The 19,084-nt window shown below is 45.2% G+C and overlaps 1 protein-coding gene, 1 long non-coding RNA gene and 1 pseudogene across 2 annotated transcripts; 2 read left to right on the top strand and 1 right to left on the bottom strand.

Annotated features, from left to right (window-relative positions):
* Window positions 1-6,151: 6,151 nt before the first annotated feature.
* Window positions 6,152-9,661, bottom strand: LOC113008350 (uncharacterized). The gene is made up of 5 exons (XM_026145711.2): window positions 9,427-9,661; window positions 9,162-9,203; window positions 8,804-9,091; window positions 8,449-8,706; window positions 6,152-8,353 (listed from the first exon to the last, which is right to left on the bottom strand). Exons 1-5 carry the CDS (start codon window positions 9,479-9,481, stop codon window positions 8,067-8,069), a joined length of 930 nt encoding a protein of 309 aa, XP_026001496.2. The 5' UTR covers window positions 9,482-9,661; the 3' UTR covers window positions 6,152-8,066.
* LOC145421034 (uncharacterized) lies at window positions 9,177-15,825 on the top strand. The gene is made up of 2 exons (XR_013902301.1): window positions 9,177-9,492; window positions 11,337-15,825. It is a non-coding gene; the product is annotated as an uncharacterized LOC145421034 (long non-coding RNA).
* Window positions 15,826-15,879: 54 nt separating this feature from the next.
* On the top strand, window positions 15,880-17,280 carry LOC113007610 (protein CFDP2-like; annotated as a pseudogene).
* The last annotated feature ends 1,804 nt before the right edge of the window (window positions 17,281-19,084 follow it).

Raw genomic sequence — 19,084 nt, 5'->3', positions numbered from 1 at the left:
CATATCTCGCGCCAAAACTTCTGCACTGGTGGATGAAGGAAACGGTTTCCAAGGCCTAATCCGTGGATCGACTTCCTCCGAGGCGTGGACGTCTATCAGCAGAGAATGTACCTTCACCTATCAGCAGAGAATGTCCCTTAGTCTGTAACACAGTCAAATATATTCTCAAGTAATATTCAAGCATGCCATTCAGCGTGTTAGTACGAGCTCGGGAGCAGCTTGGGAGAACAAGAAAACAGAGACTGCTTCAGATTGTCTTCCCAAATTGACTCAACTTTATTCACAAGTACAACAGTTTATATAGAGGGTAAAATTCATGAGACAGCAGATTATCAGTTTAAACCAGTACAGACCAAGATAAGGCAGCGTCTTCCTGCCCATGGGTGAAGAAGCATCCTTTGTGTAGTTTATCAGTTCAGCTACAATTGTGATTATCTCAGCGACATATTTTCAAGGCACAAAACAAAGAGTTCTTACATTAGTGAAATCTGAAACAAACCATTTGGCCTTCAACAGGCGTCTAAAAGATTAAGAAACTAATGTAGCTGAGGGAGTGATCTCTGTGGTATTTCAACCTTGTACCAGCCTGTGATTCTCACACATCAATTCTTGGGTCAAAGAGAAAAATAACTAAAACAAAGGGGCCTTATTGAATGACAGAGTTTTCCTGTATAATGTCACTATAAAACAATATCCAGTAAATGCTAACCGTAGTGCTAAAATACCTAACAGTGGACAGTACCAAAGAGCGTGGATATAATTGTCCGGTGAATTGGTTTGGCAGTGTGAGCAGTTGTTGGTAGACGTAAAGCCCATCTTGAACATCCGATGACCTGTATAGTGCACTCTATGTAATATTTTGTATTGAATTAATTGAAGACTGGGATTTCTAATTAGATGAAAGGTTTTTAAGCAAATCTGAGACCAGAAGTTTTGGTCTAAGTTAACTGATAAATCCGCTTCCCATTTTGCAATAGGAAGTGATATTGATTCATCTGTTTTAGAAAGCATTCTGTATATTTTGGATAGTAATTTGGGGGTTTTAAGAGTAAGAAATTGAACCACACTTGGTGGTGTTTGTAGTTCAACTTGACCCGGTTTAAATTTCTTTTTTACTTTTTACTTTTTTACTGTTGATATTCTAAAAATCTTTTCTTGTTGATCCCATATTGTGTAACTAGTCCGTCAAATGAAATAAATTCTGTTCCTTCTAGTATATGTTCTAAATATTTGATTCCTTTACCACTCCAATCTGGAAAGTTTATCATATTATTGTTTTGTAATATGTCAGGGTGTTCCAGATAGGTGTACGTTTGCATGGGATTAATGAAGACTCCGTCAATTTTAGAAACTCCCACCATGCTGTCAGAGAAGAGCTGATGCTGATGCGTTTGAGGCCTTAGTTTTCACCGGAGCTACAGTATCCAGAGTCGTACGTAGTGAGGAGGTGAAATTATTAACAAGATGATCGACCTCTGTTGGGGTAGCGTTCAGATAGCTGCTCTGCTCTGTGTTGGTACAGGGCATTGGAGATGATAACAGTGGGTGGATTATATTCTTAAACTTAGTTACAGCGCTTTCAGAAAGACATCTACTGTGATAAAGTCTACTCTCCACTGCTGTGTAATCAATTATTGTAAATGTAAATGTTATCAGGAAATGATCAGACAGGAGAGGGTTTTCAGGAAACACTGTTAAATGTTCAGTTTCTATGCCATATGTTAAAACAAGATCTAGAGTGTGATTAAAGTGGTGGGTGGGTTCTTTTACATTTTGAGAGAAGCCAATTGAGTCTAATAACAGACTAAATGCCATGTTGAGGCTGTCATTTTTAGCATCTACATGGATGTTAAAATCACCCACAATAATTATTTTATCTGAGCTCAGGACTAAACCAGATAAAAAGTCTGAGCAATCAGACAGAAACTCTGTGTAAGGCCCAGGTGGACGATAGATGATAACAAGTAAGACTGGTTTCTGAGTTTCACAGCTGGGGTGGACAATGTTAAGCATCAGACTTTCAAATGAATTAAAAGTCTTTCTGGGTCTTTGGTTGATTAATAGGCTGGTGTGAAAAATTGCTGCCACACCTCCCCCTCGGCCTGTGCTTCGAGATTTCTGGTAGTTAGAATGATTCGGGGGTGTTGATTCATTTAAACTAACATAATCATCCTGCTGCAACCAGGTTTCTGTAAGGCAGAGTAAATCGATTTGTTGATCAATTATTAAGTCATGTACTGACAGGGACTTGGAGGAGAGAGACCTAATAGAATAGAATTCAACTTTATTGTCATTGCACATGCACAGGTACAGGGCAACGAAATGCAGTTTGCATCCATCCAGAAGTGCTTTAGTGATATAGATATATTACAATATATATTAGCAATAATATAGATATGTGAGTATATTACAGAAATGGGTCTATTATGGTATGTTATAATGTACACGGTATGAAGTATGTTGTGAATATTCTATAACTATAAGTATGTACAGGCTCTAGTGAGTACAAGCTATGTACAGGATATGAACAGGATATAAATATGAAAAACTATACAGAATATGAAATAAATAACTTTACAGAATCTGGGATATACAGCTATACAGAAATGGGAACTATGCAAGTTGTAAACAGTTGTAGGATTAAAAATTATCGAATGTACAGAATGATTATTTACACAGAGCTATACAGTAGTGCAGTTAAGATAAGTGAGGGTGTAGATAGTTTCTACAGAGGCTATATAAAGTGCTAGTGGTTGTGAGTGGTGGTTCAGTCCATGTTATTATTGTGTTTGAGGGTACAGTTGTCCATTGTGGGTGTGTGTATGTTCAGTCCATGAGTTTAACGTGGGTCAGATGTCAGGAGGCAGAGTTCAGGAGTCTGACAGCTGTGGGGAAGAAGCTGTTCCGGTACCTGGTGGTCTTAGTCCGGAGGCTCCTGTGGCGCCTCCCAGAGGGCAGGAGGGTGAAGAGTCCATGTGATGGGTGACTGGGGTCTTTGATGATTTTCCCAGCCCTTTTCAGACACCGCTTCCTGTAGATGTCTTTTATGGCAGGAAGTGGTGCTCCGGCGATGCGCTGGGCAGTTTTCACGACCCTCTGCAACGCCTTCCGGTCCGAGGCAGAGCAGTTCCCGTACCAGACTGTTATACAGTTGGTCAGGATGCTCTCGATGGTGCAGCGATAGAAGTTCACCAGGATGTCTGAGGACAGGTGGTTCTTCCTCAGAGTCCTCAAGAAGAAGAGGCGCTGGTGAGCCTTCTTGACCAGCTTGGAGCAGTTGGTCGTCCAGGTGAGATCCTCGGAGATGTGGACTCCCAGGAACTTGAAGCTGCTCACACGCTCCACAGCCGTCCCCTTAATGTGGATGGGTGGATGTGGGTCAGCATTCCTCCTGTAGTCCACGATGAGCTCCTTGGTCTTCTCGGTGTTAAGCAGCAGGTTGTTTCTGTCGCACCACTCAGCCAGACGATCCACCTCCTCCTTGTAGGCGGCCTCATCGTTGTCACTGATGAGGCCAATCACCGTGGTGTCATCTGCAAACTTAATGATGGTGTTGGAACCATCAGCAGGTCTGCAGTCGTGGGTGAAGAGGGAGTAGAGGAAAGGGCTCATCACACAGCCTTGTGGTACACCGGTGTTCATCGTGATGGTAGATGAGCAGCGGTTATCCAGCCGGACATGTTGGGGGCGGTTGGTCAGGAAGTCCAGTAACCATTTGCAGATGAGGGAACTGATACCCAGGTCTGTCAGTTTCCTGATGAGTTGTGAGGGGTGGATTGTATTGAATGCTGAACTGAAGTCTATAAACAGCATTCTGGCGTAGGTGTTGTTGTTGTCCAGGTGTGAGAGGACAGAGTGCATTGCGATGGAGACTGCATCCTCTGTGCTCCTGTTCCGGCGGTATGCGAATTGGTGGGGGTCCAGGGTGGGGGGGAGACAGGATTTGAAGTGTGCTAGGACCAGTCGCTCTAAGCACTTAGTGATGATGGGGGTGAGTGCTACTGGGCGGTAATCATTGAGGCAAGATGGGTTGGAGTTTTTGGGTATCGGGACGATGGAGGTGGATTTGAAGCAGGCCGGTACCACAGCGTGGGCCAAGGACAGATTGAATATGTCTGTGAGCACTCCTGCAAGCTCCCCAGAACACGCTCTGAGAACACGCCCGGGGATGCCATCAGGGCCTGCAGCCTTGTGGACATTGATCCTGCTCAGCACCGCTCCTACATCGGTGGGGGAGAGAGTCATAGGTTGGTGGTCTGGCATCATGTCTGCTTTGGTTGTGGTTGTGGGGTTCCCTCGCTCAAAACGAGTATAAAAGTTGTTGAGCTCGTTGAGGAAGGAGACATCAGAGGATGCGGGGGAGGGTTTGGTGGTCCTGTAGTCTGTGATGGTCTGGAGTCCTTGCCACATGCGTCGGGGGTTGGAGTTGGAGAAGTGTTCTTCTACCTTCTTTTTGTAATGGTGTTTGGCTTTTTTGATGCCCTTCTTTAGATTAGCCCTGGCTGTACTGTAGGCGTGTGCATCTCCTGACCTAAAGGCAGTGTTGCGGGCCTTCAGGAGGAGACGAACATCCCGGTTCATCCAAGGCTTCTGGTTGGGGTACATGGTGATCCGTTTCTGGGTGGTGACACTGTCTGTGGTTTTGGAGATGTAATCCAGTACAGATGAGGCGTACTGGTCCAGGTCTGTGTGGGTGAACATATTCCAGTCTGTGTTTTTAAATCTGTCCTGGAGCACTGCGTCTGTCCCCTCTGGCCACACTTTAATTGTCCTCACAGCAGGTTTCACACGTTGGATGAGTGGTGAATACCGTGGTGTGAGGCAACAGGGAGAGATGGTCCGATTGTCCAATGTGGGGGAGGGGTGTGGCTTTGTAGGCTCCAGCCAGGTTGGAATACACATGGTCTAAAGTCTTGTCTCCTCTGGTGTGGCAGGAGACATGTTGGTGGAATCTGGGGAGGACTGTCTTTAAGTTGGTGTGGTTGAAGTCGCCAGCAACAATAAAAGCAGCCTCGGGGTGTTTATTCTGGTGTTTGTTAATGGCTGCAGAAAGTTCTTTCATGGCCAACCTAGCATTAGCGTCGGGGGGTATATACACGGCAGTGAGTATGATCGAAGTGAATTCTCTGGGGAGATAATAAGGTCTGCATTTGACCATTAAAAACTCCGCATTAGGTGAGCAGTGACTCTCAGTAGTAGTGGAGTTCATGCACCAAGCATTGTTAATATAAATGCACAAACCTCCACCTCTGGTCTTGCCGGAGTCATCTGCTAGCCTGTCGGCTCGGTGTGTGTGGCGTCCTGCTAACTCGATAGCATTGTCCGGGCAGCTGTTGTTCAGCCATGTTTCGGTGAAAAACATGACATTTGAGTCCATAATCCGTCTGTTGTTAGTGATGGAGAGCCGTATCTCATCCATTTTGTTTGCCAGAGAACGGACATTGGCGAGAAAAATACTGGGTAAAGGCAGCCGGTGTGGTGTTAGCTTTAGCTTAGCCCGTAGCCCTCCGCGCCTACCTCGCCTTTGTTTACGATCTCGGCGCCGTCTGCGTGCACTTCCGCCCAGCCGGGGAGAGTGGGCAGCCTCCGGTGTTCTGGAGATCTCTGGGATGAGTCGGAGATCGGCGATAAAACTGTTGGAGTTGTGAGTCCAGATGTCCAGAAGCTCTTGTCTGCTGTAGGTCAGCAACGCACAGCAATTCTGGACGAATAATCCGGTTAAAAGTAGATAAAAAAAACCGCTAAATAGCAGATTCTGGAGAGACACTGAGCCTCGCGTTGTTCACGCGCCGCCATCTTGGATCTAACTATTTAATAATCCACATTTCACTGTTTTACTCTTTAGATCAGATGTGGATACTGTATTGTTCTTTCTTTGTGATTTTTTATGTTTAAAAAATGATGGTCTTTAGTTTTAGTTTGTGTTTTGTCTGTTTGGGAGCTGACACAGTCGCTAAGCAGGGCTCTAACTAACTTTTTGCCACGGTTTGCACTGGTGTGCCTAATGTTTTCTTCTTAGGTGCACCAGTTCAAAAGTTAGGTGAACCCAAATTTTTCAACCACATTGCTTAACACCGCAGCTTTACACGTTCACTTTTTTTATTGCTGTCCATACAGACAATATTGATTTGTAAATGATTAACTAACAGTCTTGTCAACACAAAGTTCTTTATTTGGAGCACATTTCTACAAGAAAGATAAGTTACCGTAAGCAAAACCAAACAGTCAAATAAGTCAGACTTTACTCAACTCATTCTTCTTGCTTCCTCCACTTCCGTACCATTGATTCAGTAATGTTGAATTCTTTGGCAGCTGCTCCATTCCCATGTTCTACTGAGTGACTGATAAATGTGCTTCGTAAGCATGTCTCTTAACTGGAGCCATTTTCGGGTCCTTATACACACACAATACGTTAATATTACGTTGAAGCACGGTATGTGTTACTCCGTGAGGCTCCTGACTACAGCAGCCGTAATGCTCCAACAATCCATCAAGCGGTGCAGCTTCATAGCTTAGCAAAGTCATACTAAAACATTTTTGACAGATTTTAGAGCGCCGTGTAGCACATAAAACCGGTTCGAGGTCAGTAAGCACAACCAGAATTCATACATAAGACACACTTTTGAGGAAATGAAAGGATTTTAAGTGCATCTTATAGGCCTAAAAATACGGTACTGAAAAAGTTCTTGTGCTTAAAGTGCTTCACTGAACTCAAATTTACATTTAAAATATCTCAAGATATATAAAATAAAAAGAAAGTGTAAATTAAAAATGGCTCAAAGGCTTCGAACTGAACATCTCAATATCTGAACATCTTACCTTGGGCGTCTCAGAGGTCCCGCCCTCTCTGCTGTTGGCCACACAGAGACTTTCAGAGTTGCTGAGACCTTTTTTTGTCTACTCGAATAGCTGGTCGCACCTATGCGGTATGTTTTTTAGTCGCACCATTGAGAAATTGGTCACACTCTAGAGCCCTGCTCTAAGCGGATGGGTTTTTGGGGGGTAGCAGGTGGAGAGAAGCTGCAGAGAGGCGTGTAAGACTGCAACTCTGCTTCCTGGTCCCAACTCTGGATAATCATATTTTGGGGGGTTTAATAAATTTGTCCATATTTCTAGAAATGAGAGCTGCTCCATCCAAAGTGGGATGGATGCCGTCTCTCCTAACAAGACCAGGTTTCCTCCAGAAGGTTTGCCAATTATCTATGAAGCCCACATCGTTTCTGGGACACCACTCAGACAGCCAGCAATTTAAGGAGAACATGCGGCTAAACATGTTACTCCTGGTCTGATTGGGGAGGGGACCAGAGAAAACTACAGAGTCCGACATTGTTTTAGCAAAGTTGCACACCAATTCAATATTGATTTTAGTGACCTCCGATTGGCGTAACCGGGTGTCATTTCTGCCGACGTGAATTATGATCTTACTGAATTTACGTTTACCCTTAGCCAGCAGTTTTAAATTTCCTTCAATGTCGCCTGCTCTGGCCCCTGGAAGACAATTGACTATGGTTGCCGGTGTCTCTAGCTTCACATGTCTGAGAACAGAATCGCCAATTACCAGAGTTTGACCCCCGGCGGGTGTGTCGCCGAGTGGGGAAAAACGGTTAGACACATAAACGGGTTGGTGGTGTACCTGGGGCTTCTGTTTAGGACTATGCTTCCTCCTCACCGTCACCCAGCCACCCTGTTTCCGTGGCTGCTTGGGACCTACGCCTGAGTAGGAACGTGCAGGAGGGACAGGTGAAAAGGCCATGCTGCTAGCTAGTTGGCTACAATCTAAGCTAGCAAATCCCTAAAGACACAGTGAGTGAATACTGTGAATATAAATTAGCGAGTACACAGATACACAGAGCATGTGCTTTGGATAAAGAACATGAAGATTACATTATAAGTTGTTATGTAAAGTTTGTAATTAACTGGCTACACTGATAAGCTACACAAAACACCGCTATGCGTGTTACATTACTGCACTAAGATCCAACACCAAGTGAAAGCCCCACTTCTACAACCCTGAAGAACACATGAATCCATGAACACTCAGGATCATCCACTATTCAAACAAAAGCTCAGACATAACGCTCGGTGGTGACATCATCACTGATGACCTCCCACTCTTCATCCAGTTTGTCACCGCCTCCATTGTTCTGGGTCATCTCCATGGTGATGGCTGGCTTGTTTTCCAACTTCCTGCTGCAGCAGATGTACATCAGCAGACCAGCAGAGATACAGTATGGACAGAAGGCCAGTAGATAACACAAGAATTTGAACTGAGTATGACTGAGAGAAAGTGGAGGAGGAGGAGTGGAAGAGGCAGTCGGAGGAGGAGAAGGGAGAGCTGTACTGGGATCAGACTCTGCAGGAGAGAGAATTGTGGTTTAGTTAGTGATTAGTCTTTTATCAGGTCTGTAGTTCATGTCTTTAAATAGGAAGTGCTGTCAGTGTGCTGACCTCTGACCCTCAAAAAGCTCTGAGGAGATCTCCAATGTTGATCAACCAAACATGAGTAGAAACCTTCATCAGATTTCTGGACATTAGTGATGAGGAGCTCTGATTGATGTTCAGAAACAACACGACTTCCTTTAAAGTAGAATTCAGCTGAATATCTGTGATTATATTCACGACTCAGGAATTTATGTCTGCATCGAAGAGTGACATTACTTCCTGCCCTCACAGGAAGTGCAGGGATCTCCAGGATTGTACCAAACCCTGATCAACAGAGACACACACAGAGTGATGTAGAGACAAAGGTACACCAACAGATCAGAGTCATATAGACATATAGAGACAGGTGGGAGCAGCTTACAGCTTGTTACTGTTACATTGATGGAGACTTCATCGCTCTGCTGTCCAGATGAGTTTTCACAGAAGAAAATCCCATTAAAGGAATCAGACATGTCGAGAACACAGAAAGAATCAAACTTCCTCCAAAAGGCTGAAGCATCTGCTCTGCAGTCCACAGTGTATCCTCTTCCAGTCCTCTTCACCAGCCATCCATCAGCTGTCTCTCCTTCATCATCAACACAACTCAGAGACACAGAAGAAGCGTAATTTTTGAAGATCTGCTGGAGGTTTGGACTGACCTGCAGAGAGACTGAGCACAGACACACAGTAAATGTATTTGTGATCTTTTGGAGTCTCTGATTGTTTTCACTTCAACTCACCTGCAGAAACAGCCAGTGCAGACAGCAGCAGCACACACACACCTGCAACAGGACACAGGTCAGTAAAGGTCAGAGGTCACTGAAGGTCAGGTGGATCAGCTGCTTCTGCTTCACGCTCATTTAAAGAAACCAAAAACTCCCAGCATTCATTCATCAACTGTCCTTCAACTGGACCTGGACTCACTCTGGTTCCTCAGTCAGTGGATGGATGGATGATGGGTGGATGATGATGGATGGGTGGATGTAGGAGCTGTGTTTGACTCACCGAGGAGCAGAGAGACAGCTGGAGTCTTCATGTCGTCCGGATGCTGACTGAACATCAGTTTGAGCAGTGAGACACCTTCAGCTTCACCACTTCCTGTTAGCAAGGAAGTAAAATACCATATGTGGCACAAGTCCTTGCATTCTGCATTTAAGTAGAATTACAGATACTTTTGTTAGAAAATACTCCTTAAAGTACTTATGATTCTTCTTTACTCAAGTACAGGGTCAGAAATGTACTCAAGGTATAGAATAGAATAGAATAGAATAGAATAGAATAGAATAGAATAAACCTTTATTATCCCACAGATGAGAAATTTCGGTGTTCCAGAGCTCTTACAGCACAGGAAAATAAAATATAAAAGGAAGACACAAGGTCCTATAAATATAGGCAGCCAAAGTTCATATATACAGGTACAGAATATGTATAGAAAAATTGAGAAAATCTACAGAGCTATCTATAAAATGTACAGTAAACAAACAGGCTGGTGAGTAAGATGACCAAAAGAACTTTTTAAACTGCATTATAGAGTCTGACAGCTGCTGTAAGCACTCCTTCCTACACTGTGGGTGTAAAAGTCCACTGCTGAACGAGCTGCTCAGGACTCAGGACAAACAAGTTTGAGTCTGAAAAACTGAATATGAAACAAGCAAAGCTCAATACTAAACAATATATAACTTATATAAACGTATATATAACTTAATATTGCACATATGCAAAATCGAAATTCCAATTAAAAAACACATCAGTGGAATTCATTTCTTAAATAAAAATTGTATTTGCAGCCTTCTGAATTAAATTTTATCATTTTATCATTTATCAAATTTTCATCATATTCTCCCACCTGTCCAGAAAGCTCCTGTTTTCTGCCTTTCTTTCTGCCATTTTGGGATAGGTAGCATGGCAATATTTGCATGGTTGCTAAGACTATGGTCAACAGAGGAGAGGGTGCTAATGGGTCCTGTCGTGACTGATGTGCCAAAACACCAACAGAACATTCTGGGAATTGTAGTATTAGCAGTACATGAACTGTATAATATCAGCAGACCAGCTCTAATAGTAATTTTGTATGGCTTCGCGGGCCAAATGTAATTAGGCTACGGGCCAAATTTGGCCCGCGGGCCAGAGTTTGACACCTATGCACTAGCAGATCCATAACTATGAGAGCAAAACTAATCAGTGTGCACATTTCACACAGTTTGCATAATTTTTCTTGCACTCTTTCTCTTTGTGCAGAGTGAGACTATTTCTGGGCACATACACATTAGTAAATGAAGTGAATGAGCGAGTGAGTGTAGGAGCTCGGTTTGACTCAGAGACCGATGGAAACATCAGTCTGAGCCGCCGACAGGACTGCATAGTGAAGTAGTTCTGTCCCCCACCCCGAACACGACAGGGCAATAGATGCTGCAGCTCCTCCTGGTGGATGGTAGAGGAGCTGTCTGTCCCCAAAATTAAAGGTTTTATTTACTTTTAGTCTTTCACTCAGTTGTCATTTTTTTACTACATGATTTATTTTCCAGCAGAAAAACAGCAGATCTTAGTTTCCTCAGGTTCAGTCACATCTATCATCACACTGATAAGCACTAAACTGTCTCTGTGTGACTCTGTCTGTCTCTGTTGGTCTCTTACCCTTCCTGTGAAGGTGGGAGTGCTGTCCTCAGCTGCAACTGATTTCTTCTGATGTCTTCATTAATAGAAGTCTTCTTCTATCTGCTTTTTTAATCCAAATCAGAGCTTATCATCACTAATGTGGTGAATGTCTGTACTCGCGTTCTTCAAATTTTCTTTGAAGTTTCGAGGGCCAGAGGCGAGGACAATGACATCACTTCCTGTTTACATCCATGAATTAACCTGTTGACCTGATAATAAAGTGATCATTGACTGAGCTATCTTCCTCATCTCTCCTGCAGAGCTGCCTCATACCTCCTCTTCCTCCCCTCCTATCATCCCCGTGTCTGTCTATTCTGCCATCTAGTGGCCTTCTATGTGTACTGAACACAGACTGTTCTGCTAGTGCCCATCTGCTGCAGCAAGAAGACAGAAAACAATGGGCAACTTTAAACCCTTTTAGAGGATGCTTATCAGAGGATTTTTAAAAATTACTCTAGTAAGAGTAACAATAATCATGTATTTTAGTATTATTTTCCTAAGTTTTCTTCTAATGTGCACCTGCAGCAACTCTGAAAATGGATTAGAGGAAAAGGATGGATGATGGATAGATGGATGGATGGAGGGATGTGTAACGGAGTTACAAATACATCTGGAAAAACATGCACTTACCTGTTCTTAATTATTATTTTAAGTGTAAATTTTATCTTTTTTTTAATTGTATTTTATTTTGAAAACCAAGAAACCGGATCTCACCCTAGTGTTTAGAAGCTGCTAAGGCTTCCGCTCCGCACAGCGCGCGTTTGCACTGTGAGGGTAAGTTCTGTAATGAAAGGCTCTGGCATTTTTATGGTTTCTGGTGTGAATGTTGGTACATAAGTTGTACATGTCGATGCATATAGGTTCATATTGATGTTAGAAAGTTTCTGTGTAACCGAAACAAAGGCTGGTTGCTGTTAAACAGTGTTTCTGCCGTATTTATGCTCTTTGGCAGTAAGCTTTTGTCAGCCCCCTAGTGGTTGCTGCGCATAGCAGGAAATGTGTTTGGATTTACTGTTTTTCTGTGCTTTTTGTGATGTTGTTTTACATTGTATGAGATACAATTGCTGGTACCATCAGAAGACACCTGTTGAGTGTGTTTTATGTCTTCTGCAGGTACGTGAGCTTGTTAACAGTCATTTTGTCTGTAAAGCACAAGCAAGTGAAGATGTAATGCGCTATTGTTAATTTGTCCACTAGAGGGCAATGATTAGCCGGTGATACTGTTTACTGAGACTTCTGTAACCTGTTATTTTGTTTTATACGGTTGTGAAATGGATTTTTATTAGTCATAAGATTTTTTTTTTGTATACAAGTTCAGTGTGACAGACTGTAAAATGGGAGAAATTATTATTTTCCAATTTTTCTTTATTAAAAAGTTAATTGTAAGTCTGTCAAGACAGCGCGCGTTTGCACTGTGAGGGAGATACAATTGCTGGTACCATCAGAAGACACCTGTTGAGTGGGGTCAGCGGGGGAGCTGGCCCCAGGGAGGGGTCACTTGCCCCTCCCTTCCTTCCCTCCCCATCTCCAGCTGCCTCTCTCTTCCCACTCCACCACAACCACCCACACATGCAGGGCCTTGGAGTAGGGGTATGTCACCAGGGTGCAGAGGAGGCTACCCCCCCCCCCCCCCTCTGTCCCCTTCTGGCTGCCTCTGCCTCAATTTTATCCCACAACTTAGACATTCACATTACTCACACTCTCATTACACATACATATAGGATCTTGGGGGTGGGCACGATACACGGAGTCCAAAGTACCATCAGGGTGTACACCCCACCCCTGGCGTCGTTGCCCACCTCTCAATTTTAAATACACGTAGACATTGAGGGCTAGCAGGAGGGACCATGCGCTTACCTGCTGCTCTCTGGCAGGTAGCTCCATGCCCTCCTGGGTTTTAAATGCACCTTAGAACACACATGCATCAACATTACAATGAGCGGGTGGAGGGAGGTTTGGAGTCTTCTCTCACCCCCATTCTCTGCGACCTGCTGGAGCAGGGGGGCTAGGACTAGGAGGAGGAGTTGGCCGTCCGACTGCGGTCTGGAGTGTGGAGCCTCCCTGCTGCTACGGAGTCGGGGCGGTCTGCCTCCCCCCACCGCAGGGAAAAGGGAAACACCACCTGGGTCTGGGTGCAGTTCCCCCCTCCAGGGGCGGGGGCACCTAGACCCGGTTTGTAGAGTACGCTTGGGGAGTGTGATCGTGTGTACAACGTCTCTTTATGTCTGTCTCCACGTTGGTTGAGTGTGGAGTAAGTGCATATGAGAGCATGAGGGTGGGAATGGATGTTTGTATCTGTGTGTGCCTGTATGTCTGTGTCTATATGTCAGGTTGGGTGTCAGGCGCCACCTCTCTGGGGACATCTCAGGCCCTCCAAGGTTTGGAGGCCTATCTCCCCCTACCACCACTCCCCCTGCCAGTGGCGGACTCCCTCAGACATCGGTGCGTTGGTGGTTCTTTGTGTCCGGGGATGGGCGTCCAGGTACACACCGGCTCACTCCTTGGCGGCCGCTTATCGGGGCCTGGAGCCTGGGGCTCGCTCGGGCCACTTCGGAGGTGGGGTGCCCTCGGCCTCTCGGCCTGGGGCTCGGTCACTCAGGCGCAGCTGGCTGCCGGCGGAGCTCACGGGCGCGTCACTGCAACTCCCCCTGGCTTCTGCTCCGCGGCTGCTGAGTGAGCCCTCATCTGGGACTCTCCTCAGCTCTTTCCGGGACAGTGGCGCAGCTGCCCCTCTGTTGGTCTTCCTTGGTCTCTTGTGTTCTGGGGGCCTCTGGATGTCTGGAGTTTTGATCTCCTCCATACCTGCTTCACGCCCTGGAGGACGGGGCTGTGGCCTCCCCACACCCTCTAGCAGATTATTACATGAAGGAACCTTTTAAAAAACAAGCGCGTCCATGCTCACAGGTGTACACACGGGTGATCACACCCACAAACTACACCCTTTTTGGCTCCTACCTCAAAGCACACTGTGTTCTGTTGATCTTATGTGCTGCACAATAATGTTTAACATTTAGTATTTACTGTCATATTCCCATATATCATTGTGATGTTGTTTATTCTATTACTCTTGTTCTCTTCTGCTTGTTTTCTTTTTTCTTTCTCAGCAGGTGATCCAGGTGATCGATATATGCATTTTTTTTCTCTGCCCGTTCTGTTGGTTTTTGTCTTTTGCCCTTCTCCCTCGTCCCTCTTCTCAGCTGTTTCTCTTTCCCTCTTTCTTTCTCCCCTTCTTTCCCCCAGTCAAGTCTGTCCCGTATTCAGTAAGTGAAAATAAAATAAACAATAAAAGGTGAATCAAATGGACCATTACGGCAAGGCTGGGATGGTCAGTTTGGTAAAGTAAATCCGTTGGGCATCTTTCTTTGCCTTTAGACAACAATTCTGATGGCAAAAGAGCCAAACGGGACAGGCCAAAAAAACAAAAAAACAAAAAAAAAAAAACCAGTCATTTTGTCTGTAAAGCACAAGCAAGTGAAGATGTAATGCGCTATTGTTAATTTGTCCACTAGAGGGCAATGATTAGCCGGTGATACTGTTTACTGAGACTTCTGTAACCTGTTATTTTGTTTTATACGGTTGTGAAATGGATTTTTATTAGTCATAAGATTTTTTTTTTGTATACAAGTTCAGTGTGACAGACTGTAAAATGGGAGAAATTATTATTTTCCAATTTTTCTTTATTAAAAAGTTAATTGTAAGTCTGTCAAGACAGCGCGCGTTTGCACTGTGAGGGAGATACAATTGCTGGTACCATCAGAAGACACCTGTTGAGTGTGTTTTATGTCTTCTGCAGGAATAAACTGTGAAAAGCCAACCTTTCTGAGCGTCTGTGATTTTTGAAGAGCTGGAAGTGTTACAGATGGACGATGGATAATGGATGGATGGATGATGGATGGATTTTGCCAACGCAGGTTTAAATGTCCAGTGTTGTTGATATCATGATGTTACAGTACAGAGCAATGTTGCTGCCTCACACACATGTTTGTCATTAATAATTAAGACGTGTGTTGCAGCAGATAAAGAGATGTTTCATGATGCTAATCATAACAGATTTAAACACTCTTTACCTACAACACAGCAAGTTGGAAATTGTTCTGATAATGAGGGATAATTTCAGTGTCTGTTAATTTATATTTTATTCTCTAAAGCTTATCAAAGCCATTAGTTAGTGTAGTTTAATCACCAGAAATTATGAGCTGAAGTTAACTCTCTGAGTAAGTGAGAGAGAATTCCTAACAAACACAATGTGATGAAAGTGGAGCAGAGAAGAAGAAATAGAAAGGTTCGCCTTGTTTTCACTGTGGACAGTCTCGGTCGTTAGAGGAAGATTTGAGAAGTTTTGTTTCTCCTCAGAAAGGATTTCATCCAGCGTGGCTAAGGCCAGAACTCATTTACAGCTGAGGTGTTCTCTCTCTCCTGACTAAAAACTCATCAAAGCTGGCAGTAGATATTTAGCAACAGTTTAGATTACATTACTTTAATTTTTTAGTTTTACTTTTTTTATTTTAAATTGTAAAACGATCTGACTGATTTGTGATTATGATCGTCTCTTCTGATTCCATACAGGGCAGCTGTGGCTACAACTGTAGCCTTCACCAGTGTGTGAATGTGAGAGTGAATGAATAGTGGGATTGTAAAGCGCTTTGAGGGGTCCCGAAAAGCGCTATATAAATGCAATCTATTATTATTATTATTATTATTAACTGTTTGAGCTCTTTGCTTAAATAAAATATTGTATCTGCCATTAAAGTCAGTTTTGAGGAGGTTCTTATTGAACTCTGCTATTGCCGGTCCCAAGCCCGGATGAGAAAGGAGGAGGGTTGGGCGTGGGGCTAGCAACCCCACCCTGTAAAAACTCCAACTGCTACGGAAACAGCAAGTGAATTTCATTATCGACTATGGAATATGGAATGTACGGACTCTGTACCAAACAGGTAAATTGGCCCAGCTTCTATATGAATTTGACTCGTACCATATGGACATCTTGGGCATCTCAGAAATGCGATGGGCAGGAAGCGGGAAGATGGTTAGTGATGGAAAGATGGTGCTCTACTCTGGCCATGCCCAAGACCATGCACGTGGCGTGGGCTTCATCCTCTCGCAACGTGCAACAACATTATTGCTGGCCTGGAAGCCCATTTCAGACCGCCTAATCTTGGCTCGTTTCCAAGCTAGGCATGTGAAAGTCACAATTCTTCAAGTATACGCTCCAACAGAAGAGGCTGACGATACTGACAAGATGGTTTCTATGCGATGCTCCAGGATCCATGATTTGCTGATCGTGGGCGGAGATTTCAACGCGTAAATAAGCAGTAACCGGGACGGCCTGGAATCAGCTATCGGCCCGTTTGGAATTGCAGCAATGACAAATGAAAACGGTGGGCGGCTGATCTCGTTCTGTGTGGCAAACCGGCTGACCATCAAGAACACCTTCTTCGGCCACAATCGGATACACAAGGCGACGTGGAAGGCCCCCGGTGGCGGATATACAAGCGAGATCGACTACATCTGCATATCATCCCGCTGGGCATCCACCATTAGTGATGTTAGAGTGTGGCGTGGAGCCGACATTGACTCTGATCACTACCTGCTAATTGCCAAATGTAAACTTCACCTGAAGAGCCTCCAACCACGACTGCAGCGGCCAAGTCCTTTTAACGTTCAACGCCTAAAAGACGCAAATACGGCAGCGGAATTTCAACTCGAATTGAGAAACCGCTTCCAGCTCCTTGCTGCGGAAGGAAATAACAACAAAAATCCAGATACACTCTGGGATGAGCTAAAAGAGGCTGTGGTCGGTGCAGCAGAATTGAAGATTGGTCACCGACGGGGAGGCTTTAAGGAGCGCTGGATCTCCGACCGTTCATGGGAACTTACAGATCAACGTCGCTTGGCAAAGTCAGTTCGGGACCAGGTGGCCTTTGACTCACCAGCGTGAGAGGGCCATGGCCACCTACCAAGACCTTGCCCGACAGGTCAAACGCAGCTGCCGGCGTGAAAAGCGTGAATGGATCGAAGCTAAAGGCATCGAAGCCCAAGAAGCAGCCGATCGGAACGATACCCGAACCTTATATCGCATTGTACGAGATCTAACTGGGGCTCGTGGTGGCCGCGGTGTTCCAATCCAAGACAAAAATGGACATGTCCTCCTTACTGCAGCTGAACAAGACCAACGATGGGTCGAACACTTCCGCGATACTCTGAACCAACCTGAGCCACCCCAACGGTTCGAGGCCGAAGACCTGGCACCTTCCATGGATCTTCTTCCTGTCAATATTGGACAAATCACCATCACCATCACATCCGACTCCTCAAGAGTGGAAAGGCCGCAGGCCTGGACGAAATCCTCGCCGAAATGCTGAAGCATGATGGACCCCATCTTGAAGCCGCCTTTACAAGACTCCTAAACGCCTGCTGGTCAACATCACATGTACCCGATGATTGGACAAAAGGCACCATCATCAAACTTCCAAAAAAAGGTGATTTGGGTGACTGTAACAACTGGCGGGGCATCACGTTGCTGTCAGTACCCGGGAAAGTGTTTTGCCTCGCTCTTTTGAATCGGCTACGACACGCAGTGAACGAACGATTGCGAGAAGAGCGGGCTGGGTTTCAGAGTGGCCGGTCATGCGTCGAGCAAATCTTCACCCTCCGCATGATCATTGAACAAACATTGGAATACCAAAGGAAGATTTCTATTAATTTCATTGACTTCGAGAAGGCTTTTGACAGCGTCCACCGGCCGACTCTATGGGCTATCCTACGCCACTATGGAGTCCCTCAGCAGTTTGTAGATGCCTTTCGTTGTCTCTACTCCAACTCCCGTTGCTGCGTCCGGACAGATGACGGCTGCACATATTTCTTCAAGACAAGTCCGACAAGGATGCATGCTATCCCCTTTCCTCTTCCTGTTGGTAATTGACTTCATCATGCGACGATCAGTTGACCAAGCTGGCATCGGTGTGCCCTGGCACGAAGCACGTAATCTCACTGACTTGGACTTCGCAGATGACATCGCCCTGCTGGGCTCGACTCAGGAAGACCTCCAAAAGTTGACCGCAGCCCTGCAGAGGGAGGCGACGAAAGTTGGATTATGACTCACCGCCAAAAAAACCAAGGTACTCCGAGTTGGCTATGCACATGCCCGCATTCCTGTCATGATCAACCAACAACGCGCTGAAGAGGTGGAGAATTTTACATATCTTGGCAGCATCATCTCGAATGACGGGGTCTCTGATCGGGATGTCGACGCCAGAGTAGGGAAGGCAGTTGGTGTCCTGCGACATCTCCAACCTATTTGGAACTCGACCTTCCTGAATGTAAGGGTCAAGATCAGACTACTAAACTCTATCGTCTTCCCTACTGCACTTTACGCTAGTGAAACCTGGTGCTCAACAAGTGCAATTATTCAACACCTGAACGTGCTTCAACAACGTGGCCTGTGGCGAATCCTGAGAATTTCCTACCGGGACCGAATAACAAATGAGGAGGTCCTACGAAGAGCAGGCACCCGCCCATTAGCCGATGTTGTTGCAGAAAGGCGCCTTCGCTTTGCGGGCCATATTTTACGCCTACCCCCTCATCGCCCAGCTAAGATTGCCATGACATGGCGTCCACGCACTGGCAAGCGAAAGCAAGGCCGACCAAAGACCACATGGCGTCGAACATTCATGGACGATCTGAGAACTGTCGACATTGCCTGGGACGAAGCTGAAGCAGTTGCTGCTGACCGACATCGATGGAGATCACTAGCTGCCCGATGCGCTGCCCGGCGTAGGAGGAACTAAGTCTAAGTCTTATTGAGTATTCTAGTCTTTAAAAATGAACAGATCCCTGGCGCCTACTTTTCAGGTCATCCATCCATCCGTGTTCTTCCACTTATCCTAGGCCGGGTCGCAGGGGCAGCAGCCTAAGCAGAGAAGCTCAGACCTCCCTGTCCATGGCCTTCTCTTCCAGCATGTGGGACATGCCCAGAAAGATCGACCGGTAAATTGAGAGCTTTGGTTTT

Source organism: Astatotilapia calliptera, chromosome 16, assembly GCF_964374335.1.
Source record: "Astatotilapia calliptera chromosome 16, fAstCal68.1, whole genome shotgun sequence".
Classification (NCBI taxonomy): Eukaryota; Metazoa; Chordata; class Actinopteri; order Cichliformes; family Cichlidae; genus Astatotilapia; species Astatotilapia calliptera.
This window is presented reverse-complemented; position numbering and strand designations above follow the sequence as displayed.